The sequence below is a fragment of the Lynx canadensis genome, chromosome A1 (genome assembly GCF_007474595.2).
Source record: "Lynx canadensis isolate LIC74 chromosome A1, mLynCan4.pri.v2, whole genome shotgun sequence".
Taxonomy (NCBI): domain Eukaryota; kingdom Metazoa; phylum Chordata; class Mammalia; order Carnivora; family Felidae; genus Lynx; species Lynx canadensis.
This window is the reverse complement of record NC_044303.2, coordinates 133,317,717-133,344,666: the sequence shown is the minus strand read 5'-3', so window position 1 is coordinate 133,344,666 and position 26,950 is coordinate 133,317,717. Positions and strand designations below refer to the sequence as shown.

At 35.4% G+C, this 26,950-nt stretch overlaps 1 protein-coding gene across 11 annotated transcripts in view; it reads right to left on the bottom strand.

The window, feature by feature from the left end:
• ERBIN (erbb2 interacting protein) overlaps positions 1-26,950 on the bottom strand; it is a 128,083-nt gene that overhangs the window by 14,538 nt on the left and 86,595 nt on the right. For all 11 annotated transcript variants that reach the window (XM_030322159.1, XM_030322204.1, XM_030322167.1 and 8 more), the window contains exons 15-21: positions 25,362-25,461; positions 15,965-16,086; positions 15,167-15,340; positions 13,593-13,778; positions 6,310-6,424; positions 4,122-4,308; positions 574-2,119 (exon numbers count right to left, since the gene is read on the bottom strand). In XM_030322159.1, the coding sequence (XP_030178019.1) occupies positions 574-2,119; positions 4,122-4,308; positions 6,310-6,424; positions 13,593-13,778; positions 15,167-15,340; positions 15,965-16,086; positions 25,362-25,461 (2,430 nt within the window). The remainder of the gene's footprint in view (positions 1-573; positions 2,120-4,121; positions 4,309-6,309; positions 6,425-13,592; positions 13,779-15,166; positions 15,341-15,964; positions 16,087-25,361; positions 25,462-26,950) is intronic.

Below are 26,950 nucleotides of genomic sequence, written 5' to 3'. Positions count from 1 at the left end.
GAGGTCAGAGAAGTCAGAAATGCAGTTCAAAAAAGTCAAGAATAAATGCCGTGCCAGCAATCTATGTCAGTGACAGTGTTAGTCTTTTAACATTCTCTGGGAAAAAAAAATCTTAGATGAAATATTTGTATTTCTTGTTATTTTTCTAACTATATAGTTATATTTTTATACACATATTTACATAACCAAGAGTAATTAATAGACGAGAGCAGGAGGTCAAAAACTGCTAAAAGGAGGTACACATGTATACACATGTATTATTTACAGTATGTGTGGCAGAATCTAAAAGAGATACACACATAAACACAGGCAATGAATTTAAGATCATTAGAAAACACTGGGGAATAAGAGGCAGAAAAGAAGCATACACTACCATCTCAGTTGTTTTTGAGTCTGGCTAAGTCTAAACTTAGACTCTATTGTAAACACTAAGAAAAAACTCCTCAAATGTTAAGTATGTATTCAGTAATTCAGAGCATCTTGTATCACCTTGTTTAAAAAACAAAGAATACCAAATATTTTTAAGAAAAATAAATTCACAGAGAGGAAAATGAAAAATTCATATTTAATTACCTTTTCTAATTTTTTGGCCTCGATGTGTCGTAGTACTTGCTCTCGCCAGTCATGAGGAACTTTACTTTTTCCTGGAGGATCTAATAAAGAATGCTCAGAACCAACTCTTGCATTTGGTCTTTTTGAAGGACTAGTCCGTGAATAATTAAAATCACTAACTGACATAGTTCTCTCTGGTATTTCACTAACGGAGGGTCGAGCACTCTGAGGCCTTGATGCATTTGGACCATCGATGCTGTATGTTCGTGCAGAAAGAGGTCTCTGTGATCCTGACATCACTGGAGTTCTTCCCACTGAATGTAACTCTCTGTACGACAAATAATCTCCTTCTGGAATTTGGGCCCGCCTTGTGGGACCTGACTCACCAAGATTTACAGAAGCTGTAGAGGACACACTACTTTGTCGCTGAATCGTAGTTCGAGTTGCTCCAGGAATGAGTCGTTCATTTGGTGAGATGGCCCACACTTCCCCATGTCTTCCTGGGCCCATTCTCTGATGTAAATGGTATCCAGTACTAGCTCGAACATTGTTATGGTTAGAGAAATTCATATTGGCAGAATGCTTAGCGTAACCGTGATTTTCTGTGCTCTCTGATCTAGGAAGGCGCTGAGGAGGAAAACTGACATGATCTATCTGGGGATTTTGTTTGCTGTGCCACATAGTGTCCTTGACAGCAGCACTGCTACTGTATTGAATATTATATTGTGGAGGACCATATATTTGAGGTGTAGATTGTGGGCCACTTATTGTGGAGCCTCTTATTATATTTGGCTCTTCAGGATTATGATTTGAGTCAAACTTGAAAATTGCCTTTGTACCTGATATTAAATCAGAAGATGAAGAAGAACCAGTAAATACTTGCAATGGTTGATCATACAAAAGTGTAGCAGACTTGCTCCTGACAATATTTTTTCCATCAACAGTAGATGTTACTTTAACTGTTGTACTTGGCTGCTGTGGTCCATTATCACTAACAATGTCATAGATTTTTAGTCCTCCAGTCTCCATATTAGTTATACTATGAGATTTCACAACAGATCCAATTGGCCCACTTTTCTGAGGGGAGAGATCTTCAGTGCTTTTGGAAATACCCATATCAACAGACGAATCAGTGTCATGTGGTTCAGTCCTCCTAGGGGACTGTGGAGTGTCCTCAGGATGTCCATTTGTCTTATTTACACATTCCAGATTAGGATACTTATTTCCATTTTCCAAGTGCTCAGCTTCTCCTTTAGCATTAATGCTTAAAAAGTCCGTTCCAAGCACTATATCTTGTGTCTGGGATCTTTCCACTATTTCTGGTTGAAATGTATCATTAGTTACAAGTTTATTAAGATTCATATTGATATGGTCTAATGTGTGAGATTCATCAGATGTGGCTGTTGAGTCAACACCTTTCTCAATAAGAACTAATCGTTCTTCAATATTCAAATCATATTCAGGTAAGTTAAAATCTTTTTTATCATGAACCTGGTAGTTTTCTTCTGTTGAATGATTTAAAATATCTCCATTTTGTAAAAGGCTGTTAAAATTTTCATCTTCTTGCCTAAAACAAAGATAATGTTATCATAAACATCATCAAGCCAAGTTTCTTAGTAACAAAAACATTAATAACTAATTAATGTGTAGCTACACAAAGTTAAAAGAGCTGATGAGAGTCAAAGACGAAAGTCATTTATTAGCAAGTATGTTATTTTAAAATATTATCGAATAATAAAGTAATGTAGATTTACATTAAATGGAGATAAGTAAAACATTACTTAAAATTCACAATCAATAATACCAATCACTTTGCCACGATATAGATTAATAAGGCTAAATGGTGAAGAAAAATGGACTTATGCACGTTTTCACGAATGCTAAAACATGAAATGCTTGAAAGATAGGTAGATACATGGAAAGCCAATGACTTCAAGTGTTGAGTGAAGAGCACAAAACATTTTTACAAATAATTCTGAAACCTTACATTAACTGCAGTTAATAATAATTACTAATAATTATTAACTATAGTTAATCATTAACTAAGTAATTATTAGATTCAAATACATAAATACATTATAAAAAGGTAAGAAATAAACAATTACTCAAAGATCTACAAAATGTAAAGACAATCAACAATACTAAAAACAAAACTTGTAGAACTCAACAAAAATTCTATTTTACCGTATGTTGATTTAAAAAAATAAAATAAAAAATGCAACATTGAAAAAATAATTTGAAGATCAAAAGCAAAACTAAATCTAATGATGTCTAAATGACTTCATTTTATTTGGCAAATATTTATAAATGTGCTCTTCCAAAATTACAGAAAACATTTTATTTCTACTTGGTAGAAATAAAAAAATCTATTTCACACAAATATGAAAACATATTTGTGTCATTTTGTATAAATATTCAAGTTATGTTTCAACAAGTATTCCTTAGTATTCATCTTCCCATTGGGTAATAGACTATATTATTAGAAATACAACAAAGAAAGTTGTGGATATATCCCTTTCTTAGCCTTTATTTCATTACATAAAAAACATGATTTATAAAATACTCAAGTAATTCCCAACAAAATATCAGTAACATTTTATTATTCAAGAAATTACTCATTATTTTAACATCTAAGAGGTTATAAAAATTATTATTTTACCACTAGGTTTTAGTCTCAAATTCAGAAAACATATAAATAATCATAATTACAACTACATAACGGCTAAACTCATTTTGAGACATAAAATTCATTTTCCTTTTACAACAATTCAAATCAATAAATACAAAATTTGACTTAAGATGCCTGGAATTTAAGAATCATTTGCCTCTAAAAAGTAGTCAACAGTTTCTACACAATTAGCTGTGGGTTCAGTAGAAACCCAAATCTTTCTAATAGGCACCTAGCTGATATATTATAACATGAAAGTAAAACAACAGTCTTATTTTGATAGCCAAATATATTGAGAGCTCAAATAATAGATGTTTTAAACTTCAGCTAATTTCAGCCTGTAGGAATTAAGTCTTGTTTCAGAGTCTGACCTACAAATTTAAGTCTAAGTCAAAGATACAGAAGTAATTAAAAGTACTGAATGCTCTTTAATGACACTCCCCCAAAAAGAGTATCTAAAAAAAACCTATTTCAACTTGAATTACTCCAAACAAGCTATTTATGTTGTAATACCTAAAAATATCATAAAGGTGTTCAACTTTTTAATGAGGAGAATTAGGATATTTTAAATCTTTTCTTCCCCATTTATATTTTTAAAAGTTTATTTTTTTTAGTAATCCCTACACCCATGTGAGGCTTGAACCCAGAACCCAGTGATCAAGAGTCACAAACTGTTTGGACTGAGCCAGCCTGGTCCCTTCTGCTTCCCCATTTAAAAAACTAATTTAAAATGGAAATGTAGAAAAGTTAAGTAATTAGTAATAAAATGGAGAAGAAACCATACACTACCTGATCTACTTCTATAATATTAATTTGTGAAATCTTTGGTTTTAGTCCATATATTGATTTGCCTTATTATCTCTATTGTACAAAAAAATTATTCTGTTAAGATATCACAAACCTGATTTTGGAATTAATACCACCAATATGGGTTTGTTTCATTGGAGAGCAGAGTGAGGTATCTTGACTACTATCAGTATTAAGAGAAACTGAATCAGACATCCGAGATGGAGAAGAACAGTTGCTGTTATTCTGATTGCTATTGTGTGTAACTTCATCTGATAAAGAATCTGTATCCTTTGTATCATCTGAAACAAAAAAACTTAAGCCGTTGATAAAGTCACTAAGAATTTGTGTTTAATACTTTGAAGTGAAGACAAATGGCATTTATATTGTACTGGTTCAAATATATAAAAAGTTATAGGGATAAAGACAACCAAAGCCACTTTTGAAAATTCAGTCCTAATACACACAAAGATTAAAGAATTTAAAACTCGTAATACCATTAGTTTTTGACAAATATATGTTAAGGTTACCGACAATTTGATTTAGTTTTTACTACTGGCAAGATGATATTACACAATGTTTTTCTAAGGACATCAATTAATTTTAGTGACTATGGCTCTTCCACTCAGTTACAATTGTCTTTTGAAAGTAGGCTCTATGCCCAATGTGAGGCTTGAACTCACAACCCAGAGATCAAGACTTGCATGCCCTATTGACTAAGCCAGCCAGGTGCCCCCACATTCATTACTTTAAAAAGTCATAAAAATAAAGAATAAATAGTATAGTTCACAGCTTAGGTAAATTTATCCGGGGAAGAAATTATTTCATACATGTATGCAACCGTTTTGATCTATCCTGAAAATAAAATGAGCAATACAGTCAATTAAAAAAAATTACCAATCAAGGAGTTTTCACAAGGTCAGCTCTCTTTTCCTGTTTTTAAGCCATTTCAAAGAACTGCATATGAAAAATAAACTATCAATATATGAAATGGCTTTTTTTTTATATAAACAGAAATAGACAATATTTATACTCCATTATAGACAGGTACATTAAAAAGTATTATTTTTTTTTTAAGTAATAATGAAAAGATAATAACTTGGGCACTTGGCTGGCTCAGTTGGTGGAGCACGCGACTGTGGAACTCAGGGTCAGGACTTCAAGCTCCAAGTTGGGCACAGAGCTTACTTAAAAACAAAACAAAAGAAGATAATAACAGTATTTTTACAACCCTAAAGGCTGTTTTTAACTAATGCAATTCTACCCAAATCATAGAAACTGTATATATAGACACAGAAATAGGAGATTGTATGAATTAAAAATATTTTTTTTGTTCCAAAAGGAACACAGTTCAATTAGTCTGAATTTGTGTTTACAGTTGTCAGTAATAGTACATAGGGCTCAGGATCTTCAATTTTAAGGTATTTGGGTGCTAGGTTTTTAATTTTTAAAATATCGTTAAACAAGATGGCAGGTAAGTTCTTTCCTAGACATATTCCTCTTCTTCTACCTCATTGTGACAGTTAGAAAGTAATATGTAAAATATTTAGCATAGTAATAAGCAACAACTACTAAGTACTCAAATATCACTACCACTATTATCATGAAACCTAAACTATCTAAGGGCCAGCTGGATAGTAAGTTTCATTAACGCCATAAAGGCAAAGGCTGGATAAATATTTGGTAGAGATACTACAGACCAGTTCAGGCACTTATGGGGAGGAGTGAGGCAAGGATGAAAGGAAAGGATAGATACCCTTCAAATTCCCTTTCATTTCTAAGAAGGGCCTGAGATTCTGTGTTACGTGAAAAATGGCTAGGGTGTGGGAATGGTTTAAAAAAGAGTTCTAGGACAGAAAAATAACAATAAGCAGCTATTCTACATCAGATACAGTGCTAGATCTGAGTACAATGAATAATCTAGTACATCTGATACTCATAAAGTCCTTCATTAGCCTCAGCGTATGTCAAGTCAGGTAACTTCATATGGATAGAATTAAGTAGCTCAAGGATTACATGGTAAGTAAGTGGCAGAAATGGAATCATAATCCAGTTTTGTGTGCCTGTGAAGCCCATGACCTTATAAGTAAACTTGTATGAGGTAAAAGAAAAAAAATCTAACAATATTCTTCTTTAAAAACTAGGAAGATTAGGAACAGAACTTTTAAAAAAGCACGTTTTAAAAATTGTTTCTAAAAAGTGTTTTAAGTAACATAATGATATTTAGTGAAATTTATTTCAAAAAAATTTATAAATTTGATAAATCCAGCCCATTTCTATTCCTAGTGCTTTCAATATCTAACCTTTTTTGTTATTACTAAGAGCTACAACTTTTGGCTGGTTAATAGAGCTTTCAATTAACGGTGGTCGCATCTCTGCCATTTTCATCTCTTCATCAGAAGAAAGTTCTTCAGATTCCTTATGTAAAGAAAAAAGAAAGAAAATATTTAAATAAATTTTGGTTTCTTTAAATGAATACATATTAACTCATAAGAACTTCAAAGAGAAAAGAATATTTAGAACATGGATGAAACTTTTTTATGGTAATATTGACTAAAACTAGTATATGACTTAAATTTTTCAAGATATGGCAATAAAACTATGGTAATTATTAACAATATGTCGAATGGCTATGGGATAAAATTCCGTGGTAGGCCTTAATTCAAGTGTATTAATGATTACTATGTGCTGTTACTATGTCAAGTGCTACAAATACAAAAATGAATAAAACATAATCCCTGTCTTAGAAAAACTTGTTTAGCGAAGGTGCTCCAAAAAAAGTCCCTTCCGAATTTCTCAAATTTATTCTAAAATTATCAGGTTCCAAGGAATCAGAAGGACTGAGGTATTCTTCTATTAAAATGAATTCATGGCAATTTTTGCCCAATTTGAAGACAGAATTTTTTATTAATCTCCATGAATTTTTCTCTAATATTTGGCAACTATCCCAGATTATCTGCCACTGAGTGCTACTAAGTGAAAGGGGGTGCAGGGGAGGGAGGAGGACCTGGTAGTGAACAAACATTTATACAAAAATTTTAACAATGCGCATACTCTCTATATAAAAACAAATCTTTTGCACGTTAAATTATTCATAATTAAGGATGAAAATAAATAAAAATTCTTAAAAACTGTTCTGTTAAAAGTACTAAGACTTTTAGGTACTCACAAGTGACATAATAAAGACATGGACCAGGGTCAGCAAACTATTTCAGTAAAAATGCCAGATCATAAATATGTTACACTTCAAGGGCCCTAAAAGTCTCTTCAACTACCCAACTATGTCACGGTAGCACAACTTTGCCACAGACAACATGTAAACAAATGACTGTGGCTATGTGCCAGAAAAACTGAATTTCACCTAATTTTTCACATGTTGTGAAATATTCTTTTGATTTTTATTCAACCCTTTAATAACATAAAAGCTGTTCTTAGCTTGCAAGCCATATAAAAGACAGGCAGTGGGCCAGATATAGGCCACAGGCCATACATAGTTTGCCAAATCCCATTTGTAGGACTGTACTACAATGGAAAGAGACTTCTAATTAGAATAGTCAGACAAAGTAAAAGTGGAAGTAAGAGAAGGGTGAGTTAAGACAGGAATGACATTCTGAACAGAGGAAAGCATGGAAATAAGAGAAGGTATGTAAAGCATGTCAACTCCATGTAGTTGGAGCTCAGATAACTGGCAGGAGACAGAAAAGTTAGGTTGGACTGAGTAGGAAATTATGTGTTGGTCATTACTGGACATTGCCAAGCCAGGAACTCGCAACATGAGATTATCTTTTAAAATGATAACTCTGGGGGCACCTGGGTGGCTCAGCCAGTTGGGCATCTGACTTCGGCTCAAGTCATGATCCCACGGTTCGTGGGTTCAAGCCCTGTGTCAAGGTTTGGGCTCTGTGCCGACAGCTCAGAGCTCAGAACCTGGAGCCTGCGTTGGATTCTGTCTCCCTCTCTCTGCCCCTCCCCCAATTATGCTGTATCTCTCAAAAATATATAAACATTTAAAGAATACAAAAATAAAATGGTAACTCTGGTATTAAGAATATATGGGAAGAGAAAGAAACCGGCAGAAAGGGATCTAGCTATCCTAACAGTCCTAATGAAAAAACTTTATCTGTCCTTAGCCAATGGCAGTGATGACAGCTGATAAAGAAATAAAGAATTTGAAAGAAATTTTGGCACTAACAGGACTTAATGATAAAATGAATGCAAAAAACGAGAGAGCAAAAGAAAGAAGGGCAAATGGTCTGTCCTAATCTTTGACATGGGCAGTACTTTCAACTGCTGAGCAGACTTCCTTCTTCATGAATTATACTACACCTGGGTGTCTGGGAGCTGTAGCCTCCTAGATGTCCTCCTACCTTTCTGTCTTTTGTGCTCAAATCAATGAATCCTCCTGCAGTTAGCATTTATTTTTCCCTTTCTTACTCTTTCCCCTTGGATATTGCATTTTCTTCAATGATTATGTGTAATGTAGATAATTTGATTTATAATCCCGTTTTCGTTTCTTTTCTAAGCTAAAGATACCTGTTAAGTGTTCAAATTCCACATATCCAAAAACAAACTAGACCTTCTAAGCCTGTTTATTCTTTTAACACCCGAGTTCAGTTGATGGCATCATCATCCATTCAAACATGGTTATGTGACTGTCCCCTCTCCCCCATTCCTTACAGTCAGGAATATTTCCATACTAAATCTCTTACATTTGGACAACTAAGTTCCAGTCCACATGGTCTACTATTATTATTCAAAAAGCCCTCAAACTTGGGAGAATTCAGTAGCTGTTGCCAGATAACCCTAGTACATAGCTCTATCACAAGTAATGCTCTGCTAAAAGGCCTTCATGGCTCCTCAAAGACTATACAACAATTCATAGCATGGCTTTCAAGAGCCTCATCATCAGGACCCAATCTACTGTACTAATTTTGTTTCATTCCACCACCCTGATATGCTCAGCTAGATGAAACATGTTCTTTTCTATATTTCTCAAACACCACTCTTATGCTACCATTATTCCTTTCACACTTTATTCAGTTCTCCTATTTCTGTTAGATGAACTATTCCAAGGTATAGGTTAAATGCTTCCTTCACCCTAAAGCATTCTTGGTTGTTCCTAGCCAGAAAGTATCTCTTTTCTAAATTTACGTAGCACTTAATATTTTTATTACTTAGTATTTTTCTTATACACTCAGCATTGTCTAACCCTAATTATATTCTATATACCCATTTATCCATTCTGCCACCAAAGCTCCAAACACAATGCCTCACACACAGAATTATACTAAATGAAGTATTAAGTACACTGGAACAAACCTTATAACCTTTTCACAGACTTTGTTATATTAGGTTCAATGTATATAGTAAGTGTACTGAAAGATGTGATCCATTCAAAATACATTTACAAACCACGAAGTTTCTTTCTTGTAGTAAATATTAGCTCAAAGGATAACCCTGAAGACAGATGTGCTTTGAATGCATTTAAATTTTCAGGAATAAAGAGGCTATTATAAACCCACAGTATCACTATTTGTATACTATTCTCCAACAGAACTTTCTATAATGACAGAAATGCTCTATCTGTGCAGTTCAATTTGGTAAACACTAACTAGCTAGACATGTGGCTATTGACCACTTAAAATGTAGGCTAGTAAAACTAAGAAGGAAAGTTCTTTATTTACTTAAATTTAAATAGCCACTTATAACTAGTGGATACATAGTGGACAATGTAGCTATAAATCAAAAACCCTCCAGAATTTTATTTTGTAAAGTTAGAGCTTTACTGTTTTACATGACTTCCACCAGCATATGAGGGGAATGCAAACAAACAAAAGGTGTGGCCGCTTATGAAAAACTGGCAGTTTCTCACACGGGTAAACACAGAGTAACCATACGATTCAACAATTCTACTCTTAGGCATGTATCTAACAAAAAAGAAAATATATACCGACACAAAAATTTGTACACAAATATTCACAATAGCTTTATGCACTATTGCCAAAATGTGGAAATAACCAAAATATCCATTGTTAACAATTACAATGGAGTATTACTGACATAAAAGTGAACTGATACATAAAAAAATGAACCAATACAATAAAACAGTATTGATATATGTTATAACATGGATAATCTAAAATACTAAGTTAAAGAAAAGTTACAAAAGACTAGCTATCATATGATTAAATCATTAATATAAAATGCCAACAACAGCCAAATCTACAGAGGCAGATAAAGTAGATAAGATGTCTAGGACTCAGGGGTACAGAGAAGTTGTGGGGAAATGGCTAAGAAGTATTGGATTTCTTTCTGGGGTAACAAATGTTCTACAAGTGAAGGATGGACAACTTCTAGTATGCCAATAGTTACTGAATAGTACCCTGTATTTAAATGGGTGAATTATATAGTATGTGAGTTATACCTCAAACAAGCTGTTAAAAAAAAAAGTCACAGCTTTTATTGATCCACCAGAAGACTCTTTAAAGTCTCAGACGCCACCAAAAAACTACTAGAACTGGTAAATGAATTCAGAAAGCCACAGGATATAAAATCAATATACAGAAATCCATTGCATTTCTATACACTAAAAATGAAGTAGAAAGATAAATTAAGAAAATAATCCCACTTACAATTGCTCCAAAAATAATAAAATACCTAAGAATAAACTTAACCAAGGAGGTTAACTCTAAAAACTGCAAAAACACTGATGAAAGAAATTGAAGATGACACAAACAAATGGAAAGATATTCCATGCTCATGGATTGGAAGGACAAATATTGTTAAAATGTCCACGGTACCCAAAGCAGTCTATAGATTTAATGTAATCAATATCAAAATACTAATAGCAGTTTATAAAGAACTAGAACAAATAATCCTAAAATTTGTATGGAACCCTCAAAGACCCCAAAGTAGCCAAAGCAATCTTGAAAAAGAAGAATGGGGGAACCTGGCTGACTCAGGTGATAGAGCATGTGACTCCTGATCTCAGGGTTGGGAATTCAAGCCCCACGTTGGGCATGGGACCTACTTAAAACAAAGCAAACAAAATAAAATAAAGAAGAACAAAACTGGAAGTAGAATAATCCTGGAATTCAAGATATACCACAAAGCTGCAGTAATCAAAACAGTATGATATTGGCACAAAAACAGAAACATAGATCAACGGAAGAGAAAAGAACCCAGCAATAAACCCAGTCATATAGTCAACTAATCCTCAACAAAGCAAGAAAGAATATCCAATGGGAAAAAGAATGTCTCTTGAACAAATGGTGTTGGGAAAAGTAGACTTCAACATGCAAAACAATGACACTGGATCACTTCTTTAAACCATACACAGAAATAAACTCAAAATGGATTAAGGACCTAAATGTGAGAAATCCTAGGAGAGAACAAAGGCAGTAATTTCTCTGAGATTGGCCATAGCAACATTTTTCTAGATAATGTCTCTGGAGGCAAGAGAAACAAAAGCAAAAATAAACCATTAGGACTACATCAAAATAAAAAGCTTCTGCAAAGCAAATAATAAAACTAAAAGACAACCTACTGAATGAAAGAAGATATTTGCAAATGAACATCTGATAAACGGTTAGTATCCAAAATATATAAAAATGTACACAACACCAAAAAACCCCCAAATAATCCGATTAAAAAATGGGCAGAGGGGCGCCTGCTTGTTAAGCGTGTGACTTTGGCTCAGGTTATGATCTTGTGGTTCATGAGTTCAAGCCCTGCATCGGGCTCTGTGCTGACAACTGAGAGCCTGGAACCTGCTTAGGATTCTGTGTCTCCCTTTCTCTCTGTTCATCCCCTACTCGTACTCTGTCTCTCTCTCTCCCAAAGATAAATAAACATTAAAAAAAAAAAACATTAAAAAAAATGGGCAGACAACATTAAAAGACATTTCTCCAAAGAGGTCATACAGATGGCCAACAGACACATGAAAAGATGCTCAATATCACTCTTCATCAGGGAAATGCAAATCAAAACCACAATGGAGTATCACCACACCTGTCAGAATGGCTAAAATCAAAAGCAAGAAACAACAAGTATTGGTGAGGATGGGGAGAAAAAGGAACCCTCTTGCACTGCTGTTGGGAGTGCAAACTGATACAGTCACTGTGGAGAACAATATGGAAGTTCCCTCCCAAAATTAAAAATAGAATTACTATATGATCCAGTAATTTCACTACTGGGTATTTACCCAAAGACTATGAGAACACTAATTTGAAAAGATATATACACCCCTATGTTTTTTGGCATTATTTATAATAGCCAAAATATGGAAGTAGCCCAAGTGTCTGTAGATAGATGAATGGATAAAGAAGTAGATATACACACAACAGAATATTAGACAGAAAAAAGAAAGAGATCTTGCTATTTGCAACAACATGGATGGACCTAGAGAGTATTAATTTTAAGTGAAATAAGTCAGAGAAAGACAAATATCATATGACTTCACTCATAAATGGAATTTAAGAAACAGAACAAAGGAAAAAAAAGAAACAAATTGAGAATCAGACTCTCAACTACAGAGAACAAACTGATGGTTACCAGAAGGGAGGTCAAAGGAGGGATGGGTGAAATATGTGATGGGGATTAAGGAGAGCACTTGTTATAATGAGCACCACATAGTGTATGGAAGTGTTGAATCACCATATTGTACACTTTATTTTTTTTACATTAGTCTCTTTCATCTTAAAAAAATTTTTTTTTAATCTTTATTTTTGAGAGAGAGAGAGAGAGAGCGAGCGAGCAGGGGAGGAACAGAGAGAGGGAGACACAGAATCCAAAGCAGGCTCCAGGCTCCAAGCTGTCAGGCACAAAGCCCGATGTGGGGCTCGAACCCACGAATTGTGAGATCATGATTTAAGCCGAAGTCCGACGCCTGACTGAGCCATCCAGGCGCCCCTCTTTTATCTTTTTAAAATATTCATTTGAGAGAGAGAGTGCAAGCAGGGGAGGGTTAGAGAGAGAATCCCAAGCAGATTTTATGCTGCAGCGCAGAGCCCGAGGTGAGGCTTGAACACATGAAGTGTGAGATCATAACCTGAGTCGAAATTAAGAGTTGGACGCTCAACTGACTAAGCCACACAGGTGCCCCGGGTCCCTTTTATTTAAAAAAAATTTTTTTTTATATTGTACACCCTTAGCTAATATAACACTGTATGCTAACTACCCTGAAATTTTAAAAATCGTAGACATTCAAGAAAAAAAATACTTCACAATTAAGCAATGATAAATGCTTAACGAGTGAAATAATTTAAATACACCAATGGTAACCTTTTCATTGTTAAGTTTCATTGTTAAGCAACTGCTATTATGTATTTAAAGAATTAGAATAGAACCACCACGATCTAATTTACATAGTAAATATCTGAGTGCAATGCAGGTAGAAAATTTTAAGTTCAAAGTGATAAATGAGAGATACTATAGCACACATCATGAGATTTCTTTATGGCAAATGAGTTAGCATATTTTGTTTTCAGTATCAGTTTTCTTCTATCTTTAGTTAGCAACAATGAAATACTAAATTCTTACAGTTGTTAACAACTAATTGTTCCAGGGAATAATCACAAAGCCATACCTCAAAAACATCATCATGATTAACGATATGCTTCAAGTTCTCAGAAGCTTTTGTGTTTGCAGTCACTGGTAGACTTCCAGGACTAATCTCAGCTTCAGATTCACTGGTCTTCTGTGGAGAGTTTCCAATCATATACTTTTCTCTTTCATCAGCTTTGATTCTCACTGGAGTGGTACTTTCTGAAGTCTAAGTAAAAGAAAAGATAAAGAATTCATATTCCTTAAAGCTTTGTATCTATTTTTTTACTACAGTTCAGATTAGAATTTAAAAGTAGGAGCTCCTGGCTGGCTAAGTAGGAAGAGAGTGTGACTCTTGATCTCGGGGTTGTGGGTGTGAGATACACAGTGGGCGTAGAGATTATTAAAAAAATAAATATTTTAACATCTTCCTATTCTGAATAAATCAAGGAAACTTTAAAGATGGAAATCTGCAGCACTCACAGATAAATATGCATTCGGGGAGCAGGGGGTCCCCAAAGTTTCATGAACCACATTAAACTCTACAATTTAGTTGAGGCTACATTTCATCTCAAAGGCTGCAGAGCTGGTGTTCATTTAGCTCAGCAAGGTCAAAATCAAGATGGTTAGATTGTTTTCTGCTGAATGTAGAATATATAGCAACTCTAGTGATGTGGTAAAACTTTTGTTTCTGTGATATAATGTGGGAAAGAAAAGCCCATTAAAGGAACACACACTTTAAGGATTTGTCTAGGTTTCTGAAACATCCCAAGGAAAGTACCATGGTCTGTCATAGCAATTACATTTAAAATTAGAATTGGGTAGGGTGGGTCAATGTTCTCAGGGGAAAAACAGTATTTCCGTAACAATAAATTTAAGGATATTCGTTATCTTATTTTTTATTCAGACAAGATTTTTTAAAAGTTATGTTGATGCTACCCTGCCCATCTGGAAAGCCTATAACCATACTGAAGTGGTAAGAATAGCAATTAGAGAGTTTGCTAATTATTCCAGCTCTTACTTCAAATAGCCGGGAACAGCCTAAATCTGGGAGGACATTATAGCGTATACAAAAAGAATCATTATATAAATTATTAAAGTTTTAAAGTGCTTGAAATAAGTTTTAGTCAATTCTTTTATTTTTAATTTTTTTTTCAGTTTACTTACTTATTTTGAAAGAGAAAAAGAGAGAGGGAGAGAGAGAATGAGAGCAGGGGAGAGGCAGAGAGAGAAAGGGAGAGAGAGAATCCCAAGTAGGCTCTGTGTTTTCAGTGTAGAGCCCGACGTGGGGTTCAATCCCATGATCTGAGATGATGACCCTGAGCTGAAATCAAGAGTCGGCCGCTCGACTGAATGAACCACCCAGGTGCCCCTAGTCAATTTCTTTAAAATGAGTTTTCTGGGGTGCCTGGGTGGCTCAGTTGGTCGAGGGTCAGACTCTTGGTTTCAAGTCAGGTCATGATCCTGGGGTCGTGGGATCGAGCCCCATGTCAGGCTCCGTACTGAGCGTGGAGCCTGTTGAGGATTCTTTCTCCCTCCTTCTTCCCCTCTCCCCTGCTCCTGTTCTATCTCTAAAAACAAATAAAAAAAAAAAAAATTTAAAATGAGTTTTCTAACCTTCACACCCACATCATTATTTACAACTTGCTGATCTTCATGTGGTTTCAAATCTTTTCCAGAATCTTCATAAGTCTCTTCATCTTTTAATCTATGTACAATGGTTTGAACAGTTTTGACCATATTCTTAAGTTCATCTGGGTATGGTGTTGGATATCTCTTTAAATTTCCCTCCTAGGGAAATAAAATAAATGAAATTTGAAATATGGATAAATATTTTAACATCAACCTCAAAATTTAATCTACAATGCATCTTAATTACATTGGTTATCTGGCTCCTGGGGTAGCTTTAAAAACAGAGAATAGGCCATTGAAAGCATTTTAGACACAATAAAAGCATGGTTTTATCAATAGTAAAAGAATTTATAGTTACAGATTTAACTAATGTTTTGAAACTTTTTTTTAGCAGACTTAAATATATTCCATTTTAAGATTTATGGTGTGGATATTGCCAATACCATCACTAGGCTTTCAAACAGTTGTTTTCTGGTATTTACCCAGACATATATAAACCTCCTACAATTATATACATCTTATATGCCAAGAACCAAGTACTTCCAAAGTCAGCCTAATGTCACTTTCTGGGATTCAGCTAGTTTACATAAGGTAAAAATAATTACATTCATGAGTAACTTGGAAACGTATTATTCACTACTTGTCACTGCCACACTCTCAATCTCATAAAGAAAAAATTGTTCAAAACAGAATTCTTTATCTCTAGAATATAAGTAAATAATAATAAATCATTAAAAAAAGGGAAGAGGGAAAAACAATCAGGTTTTTCTCTTCAGGACTCACCCGGGGAGGTGCTTCCCTTTCATCTTTGTCTTCATCACAATCAAATGCCACTTGAGCACGCTGTTTCCTCTGTTCCTCCCACAATGAAGGATTAAAACTTTCATTATCTGATATGAACATAACTAGAGGAAAACAAACAAAAAACAAAAACAAAATCCACTATATTTTACAGTATTATGAAAAGCTACTACTTGTTTATAACTTTCTTTAGGAATGACATTCATTAAGTTAAGACTGGTCAACGCCACCAGCATTAAATGCGACATTAAGAAGTAGGCTGCGATTCTAGTATTTCTTTACAATATTCATCATGTATCTTTTCTTCCTTAAAGGTAATGTGTCTTGTTACCAGAAGGGTTCCTGATAAGAATCTAACAATTACAACAGGGTAGAAAGGTGACTGTGTGCAGTTTCCTACAAAAAACAGCATGGTAACAGTGCTCACTTCGGCAATACATATACCACATGGTAATATATAAATTATTTCATCCAAGTTTTTGCATTCAGAATAATCTTCCCAATTCCAATATTGTTCATTATGTATGGGGGAAAGGAAGGTGAAGACAAAGTGAGTTATTTTGAGCTAAAAAAGATTACCCTGAAGCCTTGTAATTACATCCTTGCATTAAACATGATATTTTATATAGCTTTACTTAAGTAAAGTGCTTACAAGATATTTTCTATATCAAAATGCAAGGAAAATTAAAAATCTAATATAAACTCAACACTATATATCCTCCTATGCAACATACAATTAAAGGTAAAGATTTAACAGCTGTTACAGTTTTTCAATTAGGCAACTAAGATCTAAGGCTTAAAAATTAATCCATTTGTCTATTATATATCACCATACAGAAGTTTGTGCAATACAAGATCAAATCACAAATTGTTTTCTGCCAATTAAAAGAAAATGACTATACCTACTCAAAAGGAATTAAAAGCACCTAAAATTAGCGAACAGAAAAAAACGAAATTCCTGGAATACCCATATGTGGTCAGTTTGAACACTTATGCAAAAGTAGCATAAACACTGTTAATTTTTAGTCCTTATTTTGGGCTTCTTACCATACTTTAATTTCATATCCAAACTAAATACCACAAAACCAAATATGAACAATTGGAATCGAGTTTTTGTCTTCAGCTTTTCCTTGTTTTCATTACCTGGTTCGAGAATTTTTTCTTTTCTTTTTTTTTTTTTAATATATGAAATTTATTGTCAAATTGGTTTCCATACAACACCCAGTGCTCATCCCAAAAGGTGCCCCCCTCAATACCCAACACCCACCCTCCCCTCCCTCCCACCCCCCATCAACCCTCAGTTTGTTCTCAGGTTTTAAGAGTCTCTTATGCTTTGGCTCTCTCCCACTCTAACTTTTTTTTTTTTTCCTTCCCCTCCCTCATGGGTTTCTGTTAAGTTTCTCAGGATCCACGTAAGAGTGAAACCATATGGTATCTGTCTTTCTCTGTATGGCTTCACTTAGCATCACGCTCTCCAGTTCCATCCACGTTGCTACAAAAGGCCATATTTCATTTTTTCTCATTGCCATGTAGTATTCCATTGTGTATATAAACCACAATTTCTTTATCCATTCATTAGTTGATGGACATTTAGGCTCTTTCCATAATTTGGCTATTGTTGAGAGTGCTGCTATAAACATTGGGGTACAAGTGCCCCTATGCATCAGTACTCCTGTATCCCTTGGATAAATTCCTAGCAGTGCTATTGCTGGGTCATAGGGTAGGTCTATTTGTAATTTTCTGAGGAACCTCCACACCGCTTTCCAGAGCGGCTGCACCAATTTGCATTCCCACCAACAGTGCAAGAGGGTTCCCGTTTCTCCACATCCTCGCCAGCATCTATAGTCTCCTGATTTGTTCATTTTGGCCACTCTGACTGGCGTGAGGTGATATCTGAGTGTGGTTTTGATTTGTATTTCCCTGATAAGGAGCTACGTTGAACATCTTTTCATGTGCCTGTTGGCCGTCCGGATGTTTTCTTTAGAGAAGTGTCTATTCATGTTTTCTGCCCATTTCTTCACTGGGTTATTTGTTTTTCGGGTGTGGAGTGTGGTGAGCTCTTTATAGATTTTGGATACTAGCCCTTTGTCCGATATGTCATTTGCAAATATCTTTTCCCATTCCGTTGGTTGCCTTTTAGTTTTGTTGGTTGTTTCCTTTGCTGTGCAGAAGCTTTTTATCTTCATAAGGTCCCAGTAATTCACTTTTGCTTTTAATTCCCCTGCCTTTGGGGATGTGTCGAGTAAGAGATTGCTACGGCTGAGGTCAGAGAGGTCTTTTCCTGCTTTCTCCTCTAAGGTTTTGATGGTTTCCTGTCTCACATTCAGGTCCTTTATCCATTTTGAGTTTATTTTTGTGAATGGTGTGAGAAGTGGTCTAGTTTCAACCTTCTGCATGTTGCTGTCCAGTTCTCCCAGCACCATTTGTTAAAGAGACTGTCTTTTTTCCATTGGATGTTCATTCCTGCTTTGTCAAAGATGAGTTGGCCATACGTTTGTGGGTCTAGTTCTGGGGTTTCTATTCTATTCCATTGGTCTATGTGTCTGTTTTTGTGCCAGAGAATTTTTTCTTTAATTACTTTGTGGCATTGCTCAACAGCTAATGAATCAGAAAGTTAGTTTTTGTTTGTTTGTGGAATGTGATTCAAATTCCTAGGAATATCTATAGATTTCTGTTGTAGACTTGGGAAGGTAAGCCAACCCAAGCAGTCTGCAACAACCTACTTCCAGGCAGTAATTTTAATCACCAGCCTAGGCCAGAAATCCCTTAACTGTTTTTACATCATGCCAAAGTAATCTTACGCTAGAACTTTTTCAGAACCTTAAGATAAGTAACTTTCACCATGCCTTTCATTCTTGCCAACTTCTGGTCACTTACACTTTCTACCCTTTAGTATAAATCTCACATCTTTTGAGATTCAGGGTATCAGGTGATAATATCACTTTCTCTGTATTTTAGCCACTAAGACTGATCACCCTGGCATATTCATGGAAGATTCTAGTGTTTGCCTACAGTCTTTCTCTCCACTTAAAACCTGCCAATATCCTGAATGATAACAACGTGTGAAGACCACCCCCCTCCCCACTTCAACACTACAATTTCATAGTTCCTCAATTTCCTCATTCCAGTATCCACCTGCATTTCACCAATGTGATTCCTAACCATGGTCACACTCAAGACCTAGGCTTCTGTAACTCTTCCTCCTCCTTGACCACTACACACTTGTCCTTTCAAATCATTCACTTCCCTATTATTGTTCATAAACTTTGAGTTCCTTATTCTCATTTCTCACTCTCCCTGTAAAATCACTCTAGGTTTTACTTTCTTTTCTATCCAGCTTAGATTTCATGATATATTATTTTAACCACTCTCACATTTCTTGCCCCTTTTCCTTAGGTAATACCTATTCAACAAAACCCATAATGTGTTACTTCAATCACCTTGTTTTAGACTGCTGACTTCTACCGGAGAAGAGTGACATCACCTTGTTGTTTAGAACCATTACATACTTATGGTATCCCCTCATCTTTGCTCCATCTTCAGCGCCGCCCAGGAATCCTATTTATTTCTAGTTGGTCTTTTCTCCCACTATAAGTCACTTACCTCAAAGGTCCTTCCCTCAACCTCTAGAGGCAATTTTTTCTTTGAGATCAGTGAGTAAAGAAAAGCAATCAAAAGCCTCAAACTGATAAATGCCCCCACACCTGCAACAACCTGCTTCCCCCAGCTACAAACTGTTATATGGATGCATACTTCCCATTCAACAATGATTCTTCTAAGCAGGCCCAAAATACCAGGCCTTCTCTTTCAAATTCACCCATCATTATCCCCCTCTACAACATGAGCTTTTTTTTTTTTTTTTTAAGATTTTATTTTTAAGTAATCTGTACACCCATTATGGAGCTTGAACTCACAACCCTGAGATCAAGAGTTGTGTGCTCTACCAACTGAGCCAGCCAGGTGCCCCAGAACACGAGCTTCTTGAAAGCATAGATTTTTCTTTTTAAATATTCAGATTTAACACACGGCTTAGATCTAACACAGGTGTTCAATAAAAATTGAATGAATTTGGGGCACCTGGGTGGCTCAGTCGGTTGAGCGTCCGACTTCAGCTCAGGTCATGATCTCACAGCTCGTGAGTTGGAGTCCCGCTTGGGGCTCTGTGCTGACATTTCAGAGCCTGGAGCTTGCCTGGGATTCTGTTTCTCCCTCTCTCTCTGCCCCTAACCCACTCACATTCTGTCTCTGTCTCTCTCAAAAATAAATAAACATCAAAAAAAAAAAAATTGAATGAATTAAATGTGAACAAAGCATCTATTCCTCTTAAAGTATATAAAACTCCAAGTCAAGAACACTGTGTTTTCTGACTTGTTTATTTCTTTGAGGCAAAGTCATAAAGGAAAAAGCTTTTACTGCATTTGAAAAGAAATCCACCCAGTTGGCCATGTCAATGTAGTTTCTGACTTGGTATTGTAAGTGCAGTATGTTACAGTGCTATATGGAAATACTTTAAGAAACACGTAAACTCTACGAGGACTTAAACATTCTAAGTGTATTTCAGACCTATCCTTTTAAGACTCTTCCATTCTAAAACACATCTCTCAAATCAAAAATTCAAAGTGGCAAGATTTTATTTTGCTACTTCTACTCTTTGTATCAGAAATAAATTTCTTAACTGAACTATGACCTCTTTTAAAAAGAAACAGTAAGAGGATAAATTGAAATGACAGAAATGATAGAAGGCCAGGTAAATCTGAATCATGAAAACAGAAGACAGTAAGAGAAATCAAAGCACGAGTACACCCATGATTAGAACAGTTCTAAGCAGCAGTCACCAAACTTCTGTTAAGTGGTCAGATAATAAATATGGTTAGCTTTGTGAGCCCAGAGACCAATGTGGAGACACTATGGTAGGTGCTTAGGACAGAAATCAAATTTCCACAAGATTTCTGACAAATTTAAGATATATGTACTAATAACTGAGTACCATTATTGTATTATAGTTCTACTAATGAGAAGACTGAAGGTCTCGCTGTTAGGAGTAACATTTTGCTTAACTGGTGCTGGCTATCATCAAACTGATGCAAAGAGTCACCTGTAAAAACTATTCTTACCTTGTGGGCCACACAAAAACAGGTAGCAGGCCAGACATGGCCCATGGGCCACAGTGTGTCAATCACTCTGACTGGAACAAAAAGTGTTATGACAAAAGATATTTATCTGGTTGTTCCCTGGAAGGGGGTCTTCAACAATATCTCACATTATGTATTTAATACTTTAGTTCATTATTCAAATAAAAAGATATAAGCTGTTGAGTAGTTTTATTCATTGTTGGAATCATGTTTGGTTATTTGAGTGTGCGTTAAAATGAAAGCAAAATAAAACATTCTCAGGTTTCTATATGGCAGTGACAAAAGCAAAGAGGGAAAGCACTAATACCACATGAATATAATAATATCAAAGATTAAATATGTCCTTTACAGACTTGGTTTCTTCACAAAGGAAAAAATAATTTTGCTGAGAATCTTCCTTCAGAATAATATCTGTATTTGATTTTTAATAATTACCAGTTTTTATTATTTTTCTAAAGTAAAAGTAGCAAATGAGAATAAAAACAAATTTTCCCAATGTGTTGTTCCTATCGTTTAAAACAGGGACAGAAAGCTATTTAGCTTTTTTTTTTTTTTTAACCGTTTATTCATTTTTTGATAGAGACAGAGAGTGAGTGGGGGAGGGGCAGAGAGAGAGGGAGACAGAATCTGAAGCAAGCTCCAGGCTCTGAATTGACAGCACAGAGCCCGATGCGGGGCTTAAACTCACGGACCATGATGATCATGACCTGAGCTGAAGTCGCCTAATCGACTGAGCCACCCAGGTGCCCCCAGGGACAGAAAGCTATTAAATCTGGCCCACTTTCTGTTTTTGTATAGTCTACAACCTAACAATAGTTTTAAAATTTTTAAATACTGGGGGGAAAAAAACCCAAAACATAAAAAAATTTTTCATAATACATGAAAATTACATGAAATCTAAATTTCTCTGTCCATAAATAAAATCTTATTAGAACACACCTATGCTCATTTGTTTACATATTGTCTGTGACTGTTTTTTGCACTAAACAGGCAGCATCAAGCAGCTATCACAGAAACCTATGGTCTATGAAGCCGATATTTATTAAATTGTCCTTTACTTAAATAATTTGCTGCCCCATCAACAGGAAGGACATTAACGTCTCTTCTTACACTAAGAATTTATTCTTCCTTTTCCTCACAAATATTTTAAGTATTAACATTCTATCTTCCCACATAAAAGAACAACTATTAGAATATATTATGTCTGGCTGGCAGTAATACTATTTATAGCGATACTCACTCTTACTAATTTCTAATATCCAGAAATCAACTTCAGAGATAAAATTGGAAATTGAGACATGAATTCCAGTGACTATGGCAAACGAAGAAAAAAACACCTACTGATGTATCCAAACATTCACTATAATTCCCCACAATGCAAAATCGGGCATAAGCCAGAGTTAGTGGTATATCTATTTTGAATTTTTTAATTTCTTTCTTTCTTTTTTTTTTTTTTACTTTTTTTTGGTAATCTCTATGCCCAATGTGGAGCCTAAATTCACAACCCTGAGATCAAGAGTTGCATGCTCTACTGACTAAGCCAGCCAGGTGTCCTTGAACTTCTTTAAAAAAAAAAAAAAAAAAGAATTTTTTTTAAACATTTATTTATTTTTGAGAAAGACAGAGCGTGAGTGGGGGAGGGGCAGAGAGAGAGGGGGACACAGAATCTGAAGCAGGCTCCAAGCTCTGAGCTGTCAGCCACAGAGCCCAATGTGGGCTCAAACCCATGAACCATGAGATCATGACCAGAGCTGAAATCAGACACTTGAACCGACTGAGACATCCAGGTGCCCCTGAACTCATTAACTTCTAATGTACATATAGAGTACTTGCATAAAATAATACTTCAACATCGAATGCCTAAAATTAAATATGCTATTATTTTATTATGGATACATGTTTCCAAATTATATTGCTAAATATGGAAATTAGGGGTTGATTTAAATATATGGAAGAGAGCTTGTGCTTACAAACCTATTCTCTAAGCATTATAGATTCCCAATGAAGTAAACTATTCACATCTAACATCTCACAAGTCTTAACTTTTAATTCAATTCAAAAGCTAAATAGTTTTGCTTTACCCAAATAAACCTCATTTAACATTCCCATGAAATAACTTATCAAAGCAAGTCTTTTATTCCTTCCTGCAAAGAACAAGAAATAATGAACATAGATAAATGAGTTCTCCAATTATTTATCACTAATAATGGAAATTGAATGATTTTACTTTTTAATCTATTTAAGTATTTCATAACTGTTTGCTAAACCTGCCAAAACAATGTAAGAATAATAATAACCAATGTGATTCTGCCATAGTGCTAACTAAGCACTTTATATTCAGTGCTTCTCATCTGTACAAAAACCCTGCAAAACTGATACTATTATCATTATTTCAAGGTAAGGAAACTGAAGCTCCAGAATTTATTTAACTTGCCTCTGGTATATTTATAAATTAAAATTAATGATCAATTTAGATTTTTTTCTTCAATGTTTTTATGTATTAAGAGTTAATTTCTAAATATCTTTGAGCCATAAATACTTTCACTGCTGTCAGAAAAATATACATATAAAAATATTCTTTAAAAAATTTTTTTTTAATGTTTATTTATTTTTGAGAGAGAGAGAGACAGAGCGTGAGGGAGGAGCAGAGTGAGAGGGAGACACAGAAACCAAAGCAGGGTCCAGGCTCTGAGCTGTCAGCACAGAGCCTGGTGCGGGGCTCGGACCCATGAACCGTGAGATCATGACCTGAGCCAAAGTTGGACACTTAACTGACTGAGCCACCCAGGCGCCCCATAAAAATTATATTAGTAAGTGTAACATAATATATACTTTACACACATGATGAGGGACCAGAAGGCAAACTGAGTGCAAAGTTTGCTTTGTACAAGTTTGCTTTACAAAGGGGTGCCAAAGCTAGCACCCCTCCCCATCCCCAGGTGTATGGGTGATATTTCTTAGACACTCCTAGGTGCTCAAGAACAAAGGAAAGGAGTTTAAGTGCTTGCCATGGTGATGTGGGAAAACTAAGGCAAATGAAAAATTAAATTCCCTTAATACCTACAGCCCACTGACAAGTCCATGAAACAGGCAGACTGACCTTCATCTACGAGCTCAGCTGCCTCAATGACGACACTTTGCTAGGGGCAAAAGGGAATCCTGGCCTAACATTATCCTGACCCCTGAGATCCTGTGAGTCTCCTTAAACACTTAAAAATTCCTTTGCAAACCTCCTTTATCTTCAGTCCCCAAGTATATGTTGGCAATAATACTCCAAGCATATGGTCCCTGATATACATTTAAAGGGTCTCATGACTAAGGTTTTACTAAATGTAAATGACGTTTTCCTAACACCTAGCCCCTAGAGGTCCTCAAACCTTGTTTCCAAAATTCCTTAGAGACTGCCCCTGTCCCTAACCCCCACCAACCTGAGGGTATATAATCAGTCACTCCCCACAACCCCAGTGCAGCTTTTCTGTCCATGGGTCCTGTCTCCATGCTTTAATAAAATCACCTTTTTGCACCAAAGATGTCTTTAAGAATTCTTTCTTGGCCATCAGCTCTGAACTCTACCACCACCCCAAAACAACATGTATTGGAACCAATCTGCTCCTTAGTCTAAAAGGCTTTCATACCAAAACTGTTGCAAAACATGTATGGTCAATAGAAAAGGGTATGTTCCCCTTTCTAGGCAAAACCTAAGAACTTAGAAACAACACTTTATGCAGAATTTTACATATTATCCTTATCTGGTATGTAGATCCAAAGATAGTATTTAGTCTACAACAAAACAAGTGAATGAAACAGTTCCTGGTTCAACAGTCCTAACTACATTTAACATGCATTCCTGACATTTAGCAAAGAATAGAGAGATCTATAACAAATGAAGTTGACTGTTTAATTTCAAGAAATCATTTAAGGAAGCATATGGTCTACATGTACCTCCAAATTCAACTACCTATAGCCCTGACATACTTATTTTCTCATTTTCAGAGAGACTACGTGAACTAGGGAGAGAAGCAGAGGGAGAGGGCTGAGGGGGCGGGGGGGGGAAGGGGGGGGGACAGAGAGAGAGAGAGAGACACCGAGACCCCCCCCCAAGCAGGCTCCAGCCTCAGCACAAAGCCCAACCTGGGGCTCAACCCCACAACCCCGGGATCATGACCTGAGCCGAAATCAACAGTCAGGCGTTCAGTAGACTGAGCCACCCAGGTGCCCCAAAAGAAAAGAGATTTTTAAACTCCTACCATCCTCAGTCCTTGGCTGCTGAGGGAACATGTAGTTAGTAAGCACCATTTTCTGGGTCTCTGAATCAGTCTCTTTTTGAAGAGGTATCAGGGGTTTGGACTAGGGAAAGAAAATAAATGTTTAACTTTTAATAATCCTAAAGCAAATACATATCCAGCAATTCCTCTGAATAAGTACTCACCATGCTTTTCTATAAAGTATCAATGTGTAGATTACAAAAACAAGCTTATATATACATAGTAACACTTTAAGCAATGATTTGAAACCTTATAAAAATCTACAAAATATCATTTAGTTTTAGTATAAAACAAAACTCACACTGAATTGCAATTATCCCTGATTGTCAATACAATTTAAAAAGATCTCATATATTAAGTGTATCCACAGTCCAGTAATTACTTATCACAGTGATTTAATAAAGCTATAAAACAAGCTTTTGGATTTTATGTTATTGTGCCTCCTTTACATTATCTTTCCCCCTTTGGGAAGAGGCTTTTATAGAAATGGTTTAGAAGGTTTAGTATAGTTACCCACAGTTAATTCTAGCTGCAAAAATTGTACTTATAACAAACATTAAGTTGTAACCTGGTTCTCTCTTCTCCCATGTCTCCTATCTCCATTAATGATACCACAAATTTACTTACTCAATGGTGGAACTATAAAACTTTTTTTTGGACATTTTTTAAAACTTCTCTCCTAATTGGTTATGAAGTGTTTTCAACTTATTCTTAATATAACTAATAACTTTGGCCAGTCTATTAACCCAAAATCCTATCAATCCATGCCCTGACTGACTCCAGACAGGCAGGAAACTACCCAATCTCTCCCTCACGTGCCAACCTATCAATTAATTCTTTAGACTGACTCTTGTGAAAACCTTGCAGCTAGCTAATGTATCCTGTGATCTTACTCCCATTCAAACATTTCCTCCATGGCCCTCAACTTGTTCCACAATAAACAAACTGCCCTGCATCTCAAACATCTTCACTGAAAACTTTCCTTGACCTCCTCAGATAACAGATATGGCAGATATACTTCTTCCCTAGGACAGTACTTCCCTGTACTCTTCTCAAAAATAGGGTTATTCTCTCAAAGATCATAAACCCTACGTCAGGAGATAGGTAAATTTAGAGCTTACAAATGCTGTGAGATCATCACTTTTCTCTCTTCAAGTATAAATACCTGTTCTTTTGAGGGACATTAAATTCTGCCTCTACCATTCTGAACTCTGCCTCTGCCATTCTACATCCTTTCCTAATATCCACTGATCTCCTGGTTAGTGCTGGAATCAGATAATAGGATCACTTGAGTTGCAGTGTGGTTCAGAATGAAATTAGGGTGGTTTGAGATTGGAGGTGGTGGCAACACTGGAGGCAGAGATCTATTTCATATCTCAGTAGTCCAAGTCAACAAGAGTAAGGTGAAGATGAGAACCATAGATAATTTACAAATTTTTAGCAGCCACATGTTTCTAAAAAGCAAAAATAAGTTAAATTTTGATAATACATTAAATTTAACATATCTTCTATGTTCAAAATAGAATTCTGTTATATGATCAAAAATTGTTAATGTGATTATTTTATTTTCT